Source organism: Dendrobium catenatum, unplaced genomic scaffold (genome assembly GCF_001605985.2).
Source record: "Dendrobium catenatum unplaced genomic scaffold, ASM160598v2 fragScaff_scaffold_437, whole genome shotgun sequence".
NCBI classification, from domain to species: Eukaryota; Viridiplantae; Streptophyta; class Magnoliopsida; order Asparagales; family Orchidaceae; genus Dendrobium; species Dendrobium catenatum.
Genome location: NW_021318899.1, coordinates 268257 through 287009, shown reverse-complemented (window position 1 = coordinate 287009; position 18753 = coordinate 268257). Strand labels below are relative to the sequence as shown.

Below are 18753 nucleotides of genomic sequence, written 5' to 3'. Positions count from 1 at the left end.
ATAGGAAGGTTGAATGCTTTGAAGGTCACCTCGCCCTTGGTGCACCATCGACTCCTCCGTTTGGTCAATGCTTTGGGAGGAATTGATTTCTGACATTATGATAGTGATTAAGACTATCTACCTTAGTTAGCAATGAAGGCTTCTCAAGAATAATTTTCCCTTGTCGACAATAAAGGTCGATAATAAGGATTTTCTCTGGTTGAATGCTTTGAAGGTCACCTCGCCCTTGGTGCACCATCGACTCCTCCGTTTGGTCAATGCTTTGGGAGAAATTGATTTCTGACATTATGATAGTGATTAAGACTATCTACCTTAGTTAGCAATGAAGGCTTCTCAAAATAATTTTCCCTTGTCGACAATAAAGGTCGATAATAAGGATTTTCTCTTTTTTTTTTCAAAAAATATTCTTTTGTTTTTATGTCCGACAATGAAGGTCGATTTTTTTTTTTAGACTTCCTTCTCGGTTTAAATAATCGGTTGAGCCAAGTCTTAAAACAAGACTCGAATCGGGTGGCTAGGGCACACGCAGAGTCGCACGATTCATCCCTTTAAGTCGTAAGCAGGAGATCGGCTTGCGAGATTCCGTGTGCTTCGGGTCGGTGCGCCTTCGTTCGATTGCTAGGCTTCGTGTCTTCTTCGTTTGGCTGCTAGGCTTCTGGATCGGGAGAAGCTCGATCGGGCAAGGTCGGAGGGGCCACGCATGGAGGCGGAGTCGACAGGCTTCGGGCCGGTTGGAGGTCGGCTGAACAGACTTCCTGCTATTCTTTTGAGTTCGAGCGAGAGGCAGGGCTAGGGTGTCCGAGCGTCAAGCGTCGCTTTTCGCGTCTGAAGCCCGAGTCGAGCCTTTCTTCTTCTTCTTCTTCTTCTTCTTCTTCTCCTCCTCCCTCCTCTACGATCGTTCTTCAACGACGGGCTCTGATACCATGTTAAAACTGAGAATTTGAGAGGGAAAAGCTTGAAATTCTTCATTACAATCTTCCCTATTTATAGATCTATTCAAGATATCCTAATGAGGAAATAATGAATTGCAGATTTAATACATAAATAATACATAAAAATCTTTCCTAAATTTGTTCCTCCATTATGGCGTGATCCACGAGAGTATCCCACGGATTGATCTTTGTGTCCGTCTGATCCTTTGCACTGGGAACGGCTGGATTTCAACACAAACAATATAGCTAGTCCTTAATCATGAAGAATACTGAAAATAGTCGTTATGAAGGGTTCTACAACTGAATAACGCATGCAACTAAATTAAAATTATCTACTTTAAAATAAACCAGAAAATTGATCTGGAATCATTTAAGGAGCTTTCTAGGTTACCATGTGATAAGGCTCTGAATTATGGAGAGAACATGAAAATGGCTCAAATGAAGTTTAGTTGGAGTAATCTATTTTTTTTAATTGTATTTGATTCTTAAATGCCCTGTTCATTTAGAACTCTTGCCAAAAAACTGTCTTCAGGACTGCTAATTATGAAACATTAACCTAACTTTGTGGTTCGAATCTTTTGTACGATAATACAGGGGCTTGGTTGATATGATCCAGGAGACTCTCAAATCCCCCTTAAGATTTTCAGTCGTTTGTTTCAGCCTTAAGGATTCTTTTGTTTCTTTTTCTAGATAACTTGCTACATTGGGGTTATGTTAGGATTGTCGGTTACACAGTATACGTGAGGTTGAGTGGTTTGAAAACTGATTGGGTGTGTCTTGGTGCTCCCTCAAGCAAGAGACCTGTTGTGATATTATATGCCTTATTCCCTAAGATTATGTATTTTCCATATATAGAGTAATAGATGAGATATTTCTACCTGATTTTGTTTGAATTTTAAATAAAATTTCATCTGCTGTCTTATGTAGATTTGTCATTGTACACTAAATTTGAGGGGAAGTAAAAGCCTATTCATCTAGGCACACTGGCACAGACACACTCTTTCCCTGCTGGTACTACTATTATCACGTCCACTATTGCTAATCCTAGTAATCTAGGAAGTTCGCCTGAAAGAACATATAACATCATTGTCGAAAAGTTCTAACTTTTCTTTAATGTTTTCTTTTCCATTTGTTGTTGTTTATATGAACCCTTAATTTTCATCCTCCTCCATATAAAGTTTGCTTAGAATTTGCAAGATGTTTGGTTCAAACAAAATATTATTTATCTTTATGGCTCTTATTACATGTAACCACGCTCTATACCTTTACCTGGAATTTAGCAGTCCAGATATTTGTTTTCCAAATTTGTAAGTATGTAGTTTTTGATCCTCAACTGCTTTTCTGAGCGTCATATATTACTGTGCAGGCGTTTCTGAAACTCTGGTTCTTCACATGTCAACATTAGTTTGGTCGGTTGTTACCTCTGTACAAGGGCGAGTACCTCTTGCCAGTGAGGTAATCTTGTTCTTTGCATGTGGTTAGTATCATATGCTAAAATCATATATTATTTCAGCTTGTTGTCCTTTTATACATACATATATATATATATATATATATATATATATTGGACCAACTAAACAAATTCTCTTGTATTTATATATGTGTTTTTAGAGTATATGTTAACTATGTTTTGTGGAATTTTTTTTTTCATAACTGCTAACTTTGTTACTTTGGGCTCTAAAAAGAATTTCTCCCTTTCTTCTTAATACTTTCAGATTAACTATATCTACCCCTTTATTGATGCACGCTGTGCTTTTATTATAAAATGCCAAAACCACTTAAAGTATATTTTTATCTTTTTATCTTGAGACTTTTACGTAGGATAAAATAGAATGAGAAAGACCCCTTTGAATGTTAGTTCCATAATAGATCACATTGGAATTGTGGTAATTCTTCGTGTAATGATATGTGAACGAGCATGGACTCAAGTTTTGCTTGGTTTTGGTTGGGCCGTGCGGTCATTGCATTATTGTTTTATGGTGATCAATACTAGCATAGATGTTTTATTCTTAAAAAAAATATTTTTCATTTTATTTTCATTTTGTACCCCCTCTTTGCTTCTTCTCTTAACAAAATGTGAGAAGAAAGCTTCTTCTAAAATTGAGCTTTCTCCATGAAAACAAGAACATAAGAGGCACTGCATGTGAAATAGAAAGAAGTATTAGGGTTTATGTAGAGTGGTCTTGAGCAGATTCCGTAACATTTCCTTTTGAAACATTTAAAATTTATTTTGCTGTTATAAAAATTACTTGCAAATTATAGCAGAAGCCATAAAGACATATCATGCATCATCCATGGCCTTAAGTACTTAGGATTGGCTCTGTGAATCCTTCTTTTATATTTATTATTGTTGAATGCCATATGACACGGTTATTCTATTTTAGCGGATCTTTTAACATATTTTCAACTATGCTTCATTTATTCAATTGATTCTCCTTTTTGGTCCTTCCACATTATTTCTATATGCGCTTATTGGCAACACCTTCTTCTAACCATTGTCCTTATCCAAATCAGTGATATTTTTTAAGGCAAGTTGGACACTTGCCTAAGCACCATGCAACGCAAAAAGAGGCCATAATAGCTTGCACACATACCAGGTGTGCACCATTACTAAGGTGTTCCTAGGAGAGCTTTCGTTAAGCTCCTCCAGGTTGTGAGGCAAGAAAATTAATTTGATTGAAGAATTATGTGATAATACTTTAAATGCAAAAGATGAGTTAGTTTTTCATGATTTTAATTTGACATGGGTTATGTGAAAAGAGCATCAAGAGTGTAAGAAACGAGGTTGTGCACTTGAAAACAAGTTAGATAAATTGTAGGCACAAGAACTTAAAGTTTTAGAATACTAAAAATTGAGGATGAAGAAGATGAGCGTTAGGAGATAAATGAAGAGATGGACTAGAAATCTAGTAATAGAATAGAGAACATGAATAATGATAAAGATGGAACAGAGTAGAAATTATGGATTATCCTTATGCTTGCATGCCACAAAGTCCAATAGTTTAATATACTTATTTAAGGTAGTCTATTTATCGCAAAATTTGAACTTGGAATTCAACAAACTTAAAAATTAATAAATTTTCACTATTTCTTTGATGTGATGATAGCATTTTATTTATCATACTTAAAAGTTAGTTGATATGATTATTTATTTTTAGCACCTCATTTTTCGTAGGCTATTGCCTAGGGTAGCAATTAGCTCCTCGGCATTGACATCCATATCGACTTGAGAGCATCTTATGCTTTTGATAACACTAAACTAAGCCACCTAAGTTAATTTTTTATATCTATCTGCCATAGGTGCTTTTTCCATCTTTTCATAATAATTGTTTCTAGATCTCTATGCATTCCTAATTTTAAAGTACATTCATGTTAATATTCTAAATATATCATACTTAATTTGGCCATCTATGCTTATTTGCGACCTAGCACTTGGATCAATATAAGTATAATTGATTAATATATATATATATATATATATATATATATTTAAGTTCCCATGAAATTCTTATTGAATTGTACTCTTGTTGCAATTCTCTAGTTTAGTTTGAGCTGTAGATATTATGTCATTATGTTTATCCTTATTCTTTTATAGAGATCCTAGATATTTAAACCTATCACATATTGGTATCATTTCTTCTTCAAACAATATTAACTAATAATTATCCATGTCTTCTATTAAAAAAAAGATATTATATGCTCAACTTTCTTTTATTAATCTTAGGCCTCTATTTTTTGTAAGTTTTTCTTTTTTTTCTTTTTTTTTTTCATTTGCTTTTAAGGTGGTTTCATCTATAATTTTATCCACAATCCTCACTATGAATATCTTTTCTCACTCTCTTTATCTTAAAAATTGATGAACCTTATTTTGATCATTGATATAATATTATTGTGATCAGAACTCTTTGATCATTGTACTATTAATGCTATTTATTAATCTAAATAATGCAACATCTTTATCCAGAAGTCCCTCATTAAAAAAATGCGCCTAGGTTATAGTTTATAACAGATCAATTTGTAACTGGTGGATCAGACTTACTTATGTTTGCATGATAAGATTTATCTTGTTAGCTTATAAAAAAATAATGAAAACATTTAATTTATAAAAACTCTTGGTAAGGACAACGTAGAGTGTGTTTTGTGCTGCCCAATTTTTAGTTATCATCAAATGCATCAGCATCATTTCTGGAATAGTTTTTTTTTTTTTTTATCGTTTCAATCTCTTGCAGCTGTGTTGTTTTAATTAGTGATACATTGGAATTGGCTCTGTATGAACTTCGGTATTTTAATGGAAGTGGTTTTGTTACAGTTGCCTAAGCTTTCCATATCACCAGGAATTTGAAATGGCTTGATTTTATTAACTGCTGATGATTGGATTAATAACTTTGATGGTAGGGTCTAAGTGTGGTTTTGAGCACGTGCAATGGGGAGGATTATCTTGTTTCATTTGGAGGGTATAATGGGCGTTACAGCAATGAGGTGAATTAGTACTCTACTTGAGTTTTTTTTCTTTTAATCTATTATTCCTTCCCTAATTTTTTTCCTATGTGCTAGGTTTACGTTCTTAAGCCAAGCCACAAGTCAGATCTGCAGTCCAAGATATTTGACAAGCCAACATCAGATAGTATGGCTGCAGTTATCCCATCCACAAATGTTGGCAGGGATGTAGCACCCGAGTCTGAAGCAGCACAAGATGGAAAGATAACAGAGATTATGATGGATAATGTTGATTCAGGAATTTTGGTAAGAAAAAATAACGAATCAATAATTTATTGTCTCATGATTTGGAAAAAAAAAAAAGTTAAACTTGCTTGCCTTGTTGTACGAACTATAGAAAATAGAACGTGGTTAGGATAAATTATGCGTAGAATCTAGTAAAAAAATATGAGATATGGTTGGTTTTGTGTAGCTATTTTTTTTGTTTTTTGTTTAAATAAACAAAAAGCTTTAAATGATTTGCAATCAACTAGTAAAATATAGTTATTAGATATGTTGTCATACTTCAGGCTCTAACATATTTTCTTGAAATGCAAGCTTGCATTTCTATTATCCCAAACCCAAAGAAAAGTTCCAAATGGTTTGAAATTTACCCCTTAGAAGAACTATGTCTCATTCAGTTTTATACTTATTTCTTCCAGTCTTATTCTCTTGATATGCTTTGGGTTCTAATTTACAAAACAAAAATTCACAGCATATGAGAACTGAGGAGTCTGGTGAACGCATCATTGCAGCACTAGAGGCCGAGAAAGAAGAATTGGAGGTTACTCTAAACAGAGAACAGTTGCAGAACATCCAACGTAAGCAAGAGCTAGCTGAAGCAGAGACTAAGAATGTGGAGATTTCAAAGGTATGCTTAGTTTTACGTTTTACTTCTCCATGAAGATTAGCTGTTTTGGGGCTGATTTAGTTCGTTGAAGGTAGGAAATATGTTTTGAAAAATGGTGATTTTACTGGATTCTCTCATTTGGTTGGAAATGGTTAAAAATGAATCTTGATTTTAAACTCTAAAAACACCTTCAAAATTCCCAAATGCTATTATTTCATTTTCACGTGCAAAATGAGGGAATTCAAAATCATCATTTCTATTCTAAAGATGGAACAGTTGCAGAATCTCCAACTTAAGCAAGAGCTAGCTGAAGCGGAGACTGAGAATGTGTAGATTTCATAGGCATGTTTAGTTTTATTTGTTTACTTTTCCTTGAAGATTAGCAGCATGCCGCAGGGGGGGGGGGGGGGGGGGGGGGGGGGGGGGGTTAAAAATCATGAATTTACTGGATTCCATTGTTTTGTTGGATGTAGCTAAAGGTTAAATATTTATTTTAAACTCTTAAAATACCTTAAATTGTTTCATTTTCAGTTACAAAATTAGTGAAAATGCAACCTTTTTTTTTTTCAAACATATTTTTTATCTGCAAGCAATCATATGATGTAATAAGCATATAGATTGATGTATGTTAGCAGGTGGGTGGGGGGCATCTAGCCGACCCAGACCTGGACAAAGTGACCTTTTGGTTGGGTGGAACCAGGGGCAGTAGAGGGGGAGATTTTGGCCCCTCTTATGCGACTCAGGGGGCTATTATTCATTATGTAAGGATGAGGAATCAAGGGGGAGCTATTAAAGAAGGTTTAATTTAAGGGCGAGGTGGTAGGGTGGCCAACCACAATAAGAGACATTTTGGGCAAGAGGAGTGGGCGATTAGAGATGGAGGGGGGCCGAGTCGAGCTGTGGAGATCGGGTCATGCAAGGAGGATAAAAGTGAGGTGTGATTCCCACCCTTGGTGCATGGGGGGAATCATTGGAGGGAGAGGAAGTTGGAATGGAGATGCTAGGGTGAGGAAGCTGAATATATCGATATTGAAGAGGATGATCCCCATGGGTGGGTGTACCGGGTGGAGTTTCATAACACTGTAGTTGGGGGACACTCTGAAGTTCAAAAAACCTACAGTCGGTTATCCGCAGAGTTATAATGGGTAGTGATGCGCCGAGATGTAGGGGACTGAGTGGTAAGATGTGATATATGCTAGTGGCGCATGTATTTTTCCATGACACCAATAGGACTACTATAGCCTCTAGCTCTATCAGAGAGGGTGTGGTGGAGGTGACGATGGACTTCATTGAGGGGTTAACGTATCCGGAGGGAGTTTTTTTTATATTGGTAGTGGTAGATCGTCTAAGCAAGTATGCACACTTCATACCTCTAAAGCACCCTTACACCGCAGTCTTTGTGACTATTTCTGATGCGGACAACGGCACGAAGATTTGACGCATCTATCACAGGAGGCGTCGTAAATCGATGGCTCTAATTTACGTTGTCATTTATGATTTATTTTATGAAGTTTAGCTTTTATTTTATGTTATTTCTTGTTCTACCCCTAGGTTAGTTTATTTGAGTTTGGTGGCCCAAGGGGCATTTTTGTAATTTTTGTTTTTCTCATGATGTGGCCTATATATAGGGCCTTAAGCTATTGTAATAGGAATGGTTGATTAATATGAAAAATTGTTTCCCACACTTGTGTTCTTCTGGTGAGAGAGCGTTAGTGAGATTCCTATGAGAGGAATCGATGTTGTCACCAGCCGCAGGATGGGTTCGGGCTCGTGATTTGAGTCCCTTGGAGAAGGGCAAACGAATCACCCACCAACCTTGGAGATGGCCGGGTTCGTGGTTTTATTCTTTTCGTTATCTTTTCATTTTCTCCTTGTCGACATCCCCATCTCCTCCTTCCACCGCCACCGGCCCCTTCCTCCTTCCCATTGAACCGCCAGTTTTAACAACCCCTTCATCACCCCAACCGAGAACCCCCACCTTTGCTCCAATTATTAATTGCCTTTCCTAAATTGGAGGGATTAAGTTAACGAAGGATTTGAATTCAAATTTATTTATTGCTTAATTCATTCTTAATAATTAGGCATTTAATGATGTCATTAATTTTGAAATAAAATCTCATAATTTTGAATTCAAAAAAACCCCGCCGACCTCCCTTAATCTTTCCCTTGTAATCAATTAGTTTCCATTCTTTCCAATTAGGGAAGAGCTCTTCATTAATGCAAATTTGAATTCCAAAATTTGAATTCGAATTAGCATTATTCACACCATTAATCTCTCCCATGAGATTTTAATTTGAATTAATTCCCAAATCTTCAATCAAAGCTTTAGGAAATAATTCAAAATCCTAATCTCCTCAAATCCTACTTCAACCGAACTTTGTCTCTCCCGTAATTCCTTCAATCAATTTACTTAATTTAATTAAGTGCTTTGGGAATCCTAGCCTCACCCTCTCAGCTACCCGCCGCCTCCCCCTTCTCTCCCTCTCTCCCTTTTTTACGTGTAATTCCAAATTCTGATTGCTGTGGCTGGCCAAATTTCCTCTCAGTTTTTTTTTCTGTGAGAAAAATCTGAGAGTCAACAAATTTTCTCCCTGCTGCTAGCCGAAAACTTCAAAGGCTCTTGTTGGTTGTTTCTTTCCCCACCTCACCTCACAAGTTTTGGAACAAAGGAACCTGAAAATTGCTCGCAGATTTTTTGGAGAAGAGATACTCTCCCTGGCAACGCTATTCTCCTCCAACTCCAGATTTATTTCAGTTTTTGCAAGGAACAATTTCAGATTTTGGAGAGGAGATCCTCTTCGTAGCAAAGCCGGCGTTTCCGTTCTACATCAATTTCTTTCATGCATAAGGTGGTGCGTTTATATGGATTTATAGAATCCATTGTGTTAGATAGAGACAAGTTGTTCTTCAATCATTTTTGGAAGGAACTATTTTGTTTATAGGGGATAGTTCTGAAGAGGAGCACGACATATTATCCCCAGACAGATGGCCAGATGGAGGTGATCAATAGAAGCGTGGAAAGTGGAAACCTATTTGCAATGCTTTGTATCGGATATGCCGAAGATTTGGGTAAAGTGGATTGCTTGGATCGAGTATTGGTACAACACTTCGTACCATCAACAGCTAGACCACCCCTTTCAGGATTCTCTATGAGAGAGATCCACATCATTTAATATATTATGGGCATAACATTGCACCGGTATCTAGTGTAGATCAGTACTTAGAGGAGAGGGACGAGATATTAGCTGTGCTCAAGGGATATTTGTTGAGGGCCTAGCGGATCATGAAGAGGAAGGCTGATGAGCACAAGAGAGAAGTACACTTCGAGTCAAGAGACATGGTTTACTTGAAGCTGAGACCCTACTGGAAGAAGGCACTAGCCAGGAGGAGGAATTGGAAATTGTCCCCACGATACTTTGGGCCTTATGAGATTTTGTAGTGCATTGGAGCAATGATCTATCGACTGGGATTACCATCTTCGTCAGCATTGTAGTCAGTATTTCATGTCTCAAAGTTGAGGCGGGCGATAAGAGAACACACTGTCTTCACTACCCCTGACTTTAACAGAAGATATGAAGGTCATTTTGGAACCCCTAAGAGTAGAAGGGTGTGCCAATGGTAAACAGGAGCACATGAGGTACTAATCAAGTGGATGGATTTGTCAGAGTATGAATCCACATGGGAGTCGTACGAGATGATCACGAGACAGTTCCATCCTTCCACCTTGAGAACAATGTACGTTTTTTGGGGGGAAGCATTGATATGACAAGCCGGGGGAGGGGTACCTTGCCGAACCAACCTTTTGGTTGGGCAGAACCATGTGCAATAGAGGGGGAGATTTCAGCCCCCCTTGTGGGACCTAGGAGAGCTATTATTCATTATGTATGGAGGAGGAATTAAGGAGGAACTGTTTAGGAAGGTTTCCTATTGAGTTTATATTGTTTAGGAATGTTTTCTAATTGTGTTTATGTTGTTTAGGAAGGTTCTAATTGTGTTTTTTGTGTGTGAGGGCTATTTAAGTGGATCATACATGTGCTAAGTTTATTTTCTAGGGTTTGGTGTGAGTTTCTGGGAGAGCCGATCTACCCCTCGAATAGTAGATCAATTGTATATTTCGTTATTGTTGAAGTAATTAAAAATCAGCCCCCATATTTTGTATTCCTGCAATTTTCTTCTATCTATTTTGTTGTTTTTACTTCCAGAATGCATCAAAATCATATAGAGAGCCCTGTCATTATAAATTCCATATTTTTGGGATCTTGGAAACACATATTTGGTGAGTAGGAATGTTATTTTATAGTCTTCGCTGTCTCTTATCAGCATCTGCATGAGTTGCCTCATCCCAACTATCTGGGTTCGGATTTGATAAATTTTCATTCTTCATTCATATATGATGAGTGTTCATCTGTATAAAAAAAAGGGTCACTTGTGTTGACTCTATTCTTTGTAAATGTGTTTGCACATCTTTTAGCAACAAAGAAAAAACAATAGGAAAAGCAAAGCACTGAACTTGAGTGGTTGGAAATTACTGAAATTAACTAGCTGTTAGTTTAGAACAATCTGTATTCTTAATTATTTTTATTGCTGTTCTGTTTATAGTTCCACATTAAGACAATCTTTGCCATAGAAAAACATAGGATGAATGCCTTTCTTGAATACTGTCTTTCTAATTTACGTAGCCTTTAGACTAGGCTGACAGGATAAATATAAGCTTGTGGCCTATACATGCTGATCTTTTTATCAAAACTGAGAATTTAGCTTACTTGATTGCATAAAAGGTTGTTATTTATCCACCATCATGTGGTTCTGAACTTTCCAAGAACCTATTATGCAGGAGCTTCAATCTCTTCGTGGCCAACTTGCTGCTGAACAGTCGAGATGTTTCAAACTCGAGGTATGCACACGTCAGGCCAGGTTGCTTTCGCTATTCTGTTTAGTTTGCTGTGGATTTTGTTAATTACTGTGGTATCTTATGCTATTCCTGCAATGATCTACCTCAATTTACATCTATTCAGAAATGCCTATGAATTAGATCTCAAATCTCTTCTTGTTTGAATGTAAAGTAACTCAGCTATTGAAGTTTTAGTATGCTAATCCACATTCTCATGCGTTGGTGAACGACTTGATGGAAGGGTCAGCTTTCATGGAAAATGTGAAATAGGAATGTGGATATTCATGCATCTAATTCACTTATAAATGTTTTAATGGTAATGTGTTCAAAACAATCTTAATGTGGTCAAATCATCGTGCATAGACATGCTCATCTATTATAAAAAATTTCATTCTACATTGTATCTCTCTTAATAATTGAAGCTCAGGAAAAGCGTTTCCCTATCCTCGAGCTGCTTTGATGTGTAAATGAGTACTTTGGAGATTGAGTTGGTTTTAATCAAACTTCCCTTAATATTAGGTGAATGTTTATTTAGATATGAAATCGATATTTCTTATAGGCGCAAGCCCTTATAGTCATTTTCTCATCCTTCTCGTAAGAGAGCACTCTTGATTAAGGAGCTTGCTTAGTCTTAATTTTGTGGAAAAGCGTTTCCCTATCCTCGAGCTGCTTAGATGTCAATTTTATTGAGCATGGAATGGGTTGGGGAATAGAGGTGATTCAAATCAAGATCTAATTATTTAGTTATTCCAGAGTTATCTGTTGGAAGGCCATAGTGGAGCACTTATTTTGATTTATTATTTTAAATTTTGATAGGAGCATTTAGATGTACTAATGCGTTTGTTAAAGAGGCCTAATGGATTAAAACTTATGACCTTAGGTTTAAAGGGGTATGGGGGTATGTTGTAAGTATTAATGTTTTGAATATTGAATGGCCTATGAAGATGAGTTCTGCAATCTTGTGCTTTTGATCAGATGACCAGAATTGTAATGACTCACCAAGACCCATGATGCATTGGGAATCCATGAGGTCAGACTTGGGTCCTTGGCTTATCTATATAATTGATCGAGTCGACATTATGTGTTTGAATCGAAATTCAAGAGTTGTTTATAAGCTTTGTATGCATCAATCAATGCATTTGGCATATATACACTGATCCATTAACATGTTTGAATTGTCTTTATCTGATATTTACGGACATCTAGAATATTTGTAGGAATGCTGTCACGACTTGACCCAAGAGTTTGGAATATTGAGGCGGGTAGGGTTTTTAAATACTTTTACTAAAATTAAGTATTATCAAAATAAATATTTCTACTTACATAAAAGGTTTCCAAAATAATTTTGAACATTCTTTCATAAACAACTTCCAATATATTGAAAGAGCCCCTTCTTATTAAATTTATTCTATTCCAAAATAACATGTAATCTGCTATGTTTGTACAACATCCATAATATGTAAATACCTTTCTCATGTAGTTCCATGTGGACGATACACAAACTCTCCTCTCACTCATTTAAATCTCAATATCTTTTCATTTAAATAATTATTAAATAATAATTATGAGTTATAAACACAACTAAATTGATAAATCATAGTTCTAAGTTACACCATTATAATAAATGAATCCATTTAAAATTGTAGAATATTTTTTTTTTATTACAAAGATGACATAACAAAAAGATTTTTGAAACATTCTTTGGTACATTAACAACCTGAATGGGAAAGAATCATATTATTATTGTAATACAATCGTTAATGAGCGCTGTCTAATTGTACCATTTATGATATATCAATATCAATATTTTTTTTTCCAAATCTACAAACTAGCAATCATTCACACATGAGTACAAGCGTCTCCATATAGTATCATAAAGGAATGATATCCATCTTTCAGCAAACATATGCTTTTATTTCCATATGCCATATCATTTGCATTCTTTTCATCGTACATTTACTTAAAGTTGTATTTTTGTATGATATTTTATAACGTTAGCAAGAGAGAGATATGCTTCAAAAGCTAGATTAGGACAAAGATTGATGACACAAAAATCTTCAATTAATCCTGATTTGTGGTATGCTATTTATGATTGATCTGAGCTTCATTTATTAATGTTTTGTTTTGCTACATGATCGGGGAGTTAGTTCATTACATTTTCCAATGTCATGGAAGGAAAGTTTCTCCTATTTAATAAATTTTTTACATTAAAAACTATTGCAGATACATGTTACCAAACTGTCTAAGGTTTTATTTGAAACGGTTTTTTTACTGCTTCGTAAAACAGCTTTTTATAAAAAATTAAAATTGTTAACTAAGAAGTTGTTTTATGAAATAATATTAAAGCCGTCCCAAACAAAGCTTAAGACGAGCTAACTATAGAAGCATAATTTGTCTGCAAAGTAGAAATGGATTTAAGCAGTTCATCCTTCTTTACAGGTTGATCTAGCAGAGCTTCGGCAGAAGTTACAGAACATGGAAACATTGCAGAAGGAAGTGGAGCTACTTCAGAGGCAAAAGGCAGCCTCGGAGCAAGCAGCTCTGAGTGCAAGGCAGAGGCAAAACTCCGGTGGCGTTTGGGGCTGGCTTGCCGGAAATCCAGCAGAAAAGTCTTCTGATTACTCATAATCCCTTAACTCTTACCTTCTTCACAGGATTCATACAGGTTTAGCCCACAATATTGACATTCCTTGTATTATTAGACTGTTTGTTAACGGCAATAAATCGTTGGAATTTATGAGCATTTATTGTTTTTAAAGTTTTCCTCATTGGTATAGGAGATGTATCAGTATATCACAATGTTTTTTGGTTCTTTCTTCTTGTATTATTTCCTTGATTCTCTTTTAATTATTATAGTGTTTATTTCACAGGACAGTGACATTATTTGTGAACTGTAACATTTATAGATTTTTTTCTTCCTATTTGAATAACTGTCCATGATCACTGAACTAATTTATGAACTTTGCAGCTCTTTTGGGAGTGAAAGTGAAATATTTTAGTTTTTTTTTTTATTAATTTCCTTGTGTGCAACATCTCTTGGCAGATCTTTTGGTTTGATCAACAGGACATGTAACTCTATGTAATAGTAGCATTGTATGCTCTCAAATTTATAAGATTTAGACTTCATTTTGGACGGCTTTATTACTTTATGTAATAATTTTAGATTTTGTTTGGGATGATTTTTTTACTGCTTTTTAAAACAATTTTTTAGTTGAATTTTTTAATTTTTTAATTAAAAAATTGTTTTTACAAGCAGTAAGAAAGTTATGCCAAATGAAGTTTAATTTTTGTATGAAAAGCTTCTTTAAGCATTAAGAAAATCTTAACAAACTGTAAACCTCCACACTAAAAGCACGAAAAACAAGGCGAAATTGGAGACTTAAGTGAAGGTTGGTGGGCGCGATGTATCACTTAAGTGGTCAAACGATCTATGATAGCCAAGTGGATTGCGTCGTTGCGATCAGAGCGTTTAATTTGACCAAGAGGGGGCCACTCGCGATAAATTCGGACAAAAGTTGTTAAAATAGGTTATTGAAACAAATTTGATGCGTGATGTTGCTCAAATATCATTTAATTGTAAAATGGATTTTGTCGTTCTGTTCAAAGCATTGACAATACCTAAAATCGACTATAACATCGCTCAATGAAATCCACACGTGAAAATTGGCGCAAAATTTGAGGTGATGTGGCTCACAAATCAAGGAAATACACTGTGCATTAGTGCATATACATGCAAAATGCACTATACATATACAAGTGTAACACACAAACATATCATGACAGTATGTACTTTGGGATGAGTAGACATGTTATATACATCTTCACCTAACACATGAACGCTCCATATGCATATACATTGTTGCATACAAAGTACATGTTGCAATATGCATCATACATACACAAATGCATGATGTGAAATACATATAAAATTATACACACATATGGGCCCCGACGAGCATGTTATAGATACACACATGACGTCGGAGGATACTGCACGGGTCAAAAAAAAAAACTTAAGTTTGAGCCTGATCCTTATGCGTGAATATATATGAGTCGACATGGCTCAAACCATCAAACAAATGTACGGTCGTGATGTCGACCAAGAAATTTGTTCATACTAGACTTTCAAGGCCAATAAAAAAGAAAATTCACTAATAAAGGCATAAAACAGACAACGAACTCGGTCTTATGTCGGCAAATTAACAAAGTTGACAGGGTCTGGACGACAAAATGAAATTACCTATAAATATCCCGATGATGATTGTGTTGACAAAAAATCTCAACTGGATGGGGCCTATTATTTATAATGCCTCTCAAATTCTCAAATACTAGTGGAAATAAAAAAAATCTAAAATCAATTTAAATCAATATATTTAAAATGAAATAACTCATCAAATATTTAACGCAAAATTCATCCATCATTCGTAACAGTTTATCAAGGTGGACAAATATGAAAATCACTTCAGCTGACAAAGAGCAAATGTCTAGTCAAAAATACAAATAATATTTATTCTCAAATCATCTCTTGCTAGTAAGAATGTGTCACGTGTCTTATAATCGGTCGTTTCATTGTCAAATGACACCACATGTAAATAGTTATGTCTGGGATCTGACCGGGTGGTTTTGTCGTCAATTGACACCATTAAATTACGGTCATAGTCAGAGCCATATATTTCCTAATAATGTTAAATCATTGAATAATGAATCAATTAGATATGATCGATAGGGCAAAAAGCCTAAGGTTGATTTAAATTTGTCCCCTTAGACAAACATTCACCCCAAGTCTACAATGTATCATTGGACGAAGAAACCCGTTGATGCTGATAAGGATCATTCTGTCAGGTTGGGTCGACTATCTCCTTTAATTTGACTAAGTAGACTAGGGACCATGATGACCTGGGCCCACATAACTATGGGATCTTGATTGGGTTTATCATCACTCCCCCCACTATTCACTTTAAGTTTAAGATGGTAAATTTCTAATTTTAATTATTAAATTTTCAAATACTTAAACATGCTACTAATATATACTAGATATCACGTATATGTTGGATGACTAGCCTTAATCGTATGTTCTCTCTCTTTATGGGGGGGGGATAATGAACAATAGGGGTTTTGTGCCTATAGGAAATATGAACTCATATCATAAAGTCCTAATGAAATGAGGGTGAAATTTATAGGTAATCTCTTATTCACAACGCAATATGCCTTCTAAAAATTTACCTCGAAACATGCTTGTTAAAACTCTTCTTGATGACCCGAACAAAAGAAAGGGACCGCGGAGAGGCCTAGGCGCAAAATTTTCGAAGCCCACACAAGCGAAACCTTAATCTACATGAACTAAAGATTCATTGGGGTGAGTTGGAAGATGGCACATTCAATGAGTGGCATCTAATATTTTCTTGATGGTTAAATATATTGAAAGTTATTTTAATGTTAATAAAAATGCTTATAAATCAAAACCTTTACTGTTTAATATCATGTATAATTTTTTTTCATTCATAACTCATTACTTCTTTTTTTTACAGATTTTACATCGTAATTATCAAAATTTGCATCCCCAATAGCTTATAAATGAGTTGTGCTTTAACTGTAGCATTATTATATTAATATTCATATATAAATCAAGCATGTAAATAAGTTATTATTTTATATGAATTATAAGCTTAAATATCATTATGAATTTATTTTTCAGTCATTATAATAAAATCATCTTTAAAATTTTTACTGACTCCCAGAATCTAACTTGAAAATTTTGTATGTTTTATCTTTTTATAATAATAATTGAGGTTATCTAATTAAAAAAAAAAACAGACCTGCGAAAATAATTCTATTCATCAAAATATAAATATACATTTATATTCAATATTTTAAAAATTATATACAATAGTTATGAGCCATATAATATAATATATTGAGCACGCATTTTTGACTATAAAAGAATATCTAAAGACAAAAAAAAAAGATAAAAGAATAACAAAAACTAAGGAGTTCCGTAACTAATCAATCTCACACTCATGGTTCTCTTCACTGACCAGAAATCATTTAAACTATATATAATGAGCTAAAAAGTCTAACAAGTTATTAAAATATTATAATTAAACTCAAAACACATAAAAAATAGTATATATATGAAATTAATTAATTCATCACTATGACAGTAAATATGATCATAAATATGTGCAGAAAGAGTAAAACACATACAATAACAATGAAGCCTATAAATCATTAAACCAGTAAGATATGGAAACTAGTAAAACAGTATAGTGTTGTACGGATGTCAAAATAGTCAAGAAGTAAATGATCATTTTTAACTCATAAATCTTAGCAATATTACCAAATAAATAATTCATTAAACCAATAAAGCGGTTGTACTCACAAAAACTATTAAAATTTATAACAATACATTATAATATTATCTAAAAGTCATATATGAGTGTACACATTATGTTCAGCTATATTAGTATCAGTGTTAATCAGTAGCTTATAGCATATACTCAACAATAAGAATCACATGCTCAAAACAATGAATCAGTAGCATAATAGTGGATCGACAATAACAATACAATAAATCAATAATAGTATATCAGTAGCAATGAAACAATACAATTAATCATATTCAAGTAATCATACTAAATCGGTAAGGAGTTCTGCCTTACATAATATTGTTCCAGTAATTAGTAAGTTAATAACCGTTGGCTCGGTAAATAGATTTGTCACTCTTGCTCGTCGACACTGTAATTAACTCCTTATAACTTCAAATCAATGAATCACATGAATTAGTATAGGATAATACCAAATCACAGTATTTAAAGAAAAGTTCGTCGGCCTACCATTCTTTATAAATATAAATAAGTCTCCATCCAACGTCTATAAATCACAAGCATTTACTTGTTTTCACACATATTATTACTAAAACATGATCATATTCATTCACAATGCTTACATTAATAATATAATCAAATTAAAATGTCAAAATCACTATTATATGCAATTGTACAAAATGTAAAGGCCATTTTGCTCCCAGGTTCGTCCAGATGAAGTTTGATCGTCCGGGACGATCGGTACAGGTTGTGCAGGAAAACAAGTTTGGCTGCATGGTTCGTCTGGACGAAATTCGGATCGTCTGGACGAAAATTGTCCCGTGAGCAGATCGTACGGGATGATAATTAATTTCGTATGGACGAAAATTTTACAGAGCCAAGTCGTCCAAGGACGGTAATTAATCTCGTCTGGACGAAATTCGTCCAGAGCCACTTCGTCCCGGGACGAACTTTCGATCGTCCGGGACAATCAGTCTGGATATATATAGAAATGAGATATTTTGAAGAGAGAGAAAAGCCCAGGAGAGAGAAAAATGAAGGAAAAAGAAGGAAAAGTGATTTTTGGGCGACTCCCGTCCGTTTTCGTCCATTGCAGTAGTTCAAGAAATTGGTGTACGCAAGGTAAGGCACATTCCGCCTTTCTCAATTTTCAGAACGGTGAAGTTTGAACGATTTTTCTGTCAGAATTTCGTTTTCGTTAGCGAATTTCGTCCGTATTTTTTGATTGGTTCAGTTTTTACCGCGTAACTTTTGGTATGTTTCTGAGGTGCCGAGTGCGCA

The 18753-nt window shown here is 34.9% G+C and overlaps 1 protein-coding gene across 4 annotated transcripts in view; it reads left to right on the top strand.

Moving 5' to 3' along the window:
* The window catches only part of LOC110099859 (acyl-CoA-binding domain-containing protein 6), a 32898-nt gene extending 18828 nt beyond the window's left edge, over nucleotides 1–14070 (top strand). For all 4 annotated transcript variants that reach the window (XM_020827154.2, XM_020827153.2, XM_020827156.2 and 1 more), the window contains exons 13-18: nucleotides 2299–2387; nucleotides 5328–5411; nucleotides 5487–5675; nucleotides 6124–6279; nucleotides 11093–11152; nucleotides 13589–14070. In XM_020827154.2, coding sequence (XP_020682813.1) covers nucleotides 2299–2387; nucleotides 5328–5411; nucleotides 5487–5675; nucleotides 6124–6279; nucleotides 11093–11152; nucleotides 13589–13777 — 767 coding nt within the window. In that variant the 3' untranslated portion in view covers nucleotides 13778–14070. The remainder of the gene's footprint in view (nucleotides 1–2298; nucleotides 2388–5327; nucleotides 5412–5486; nucleotides 5676–6123; nucleotides 6280–11092; nucleotides 11153–13588) is intronic.
* Nucleotides 14071–18753: the final 4683 nt, after the last annotated feature.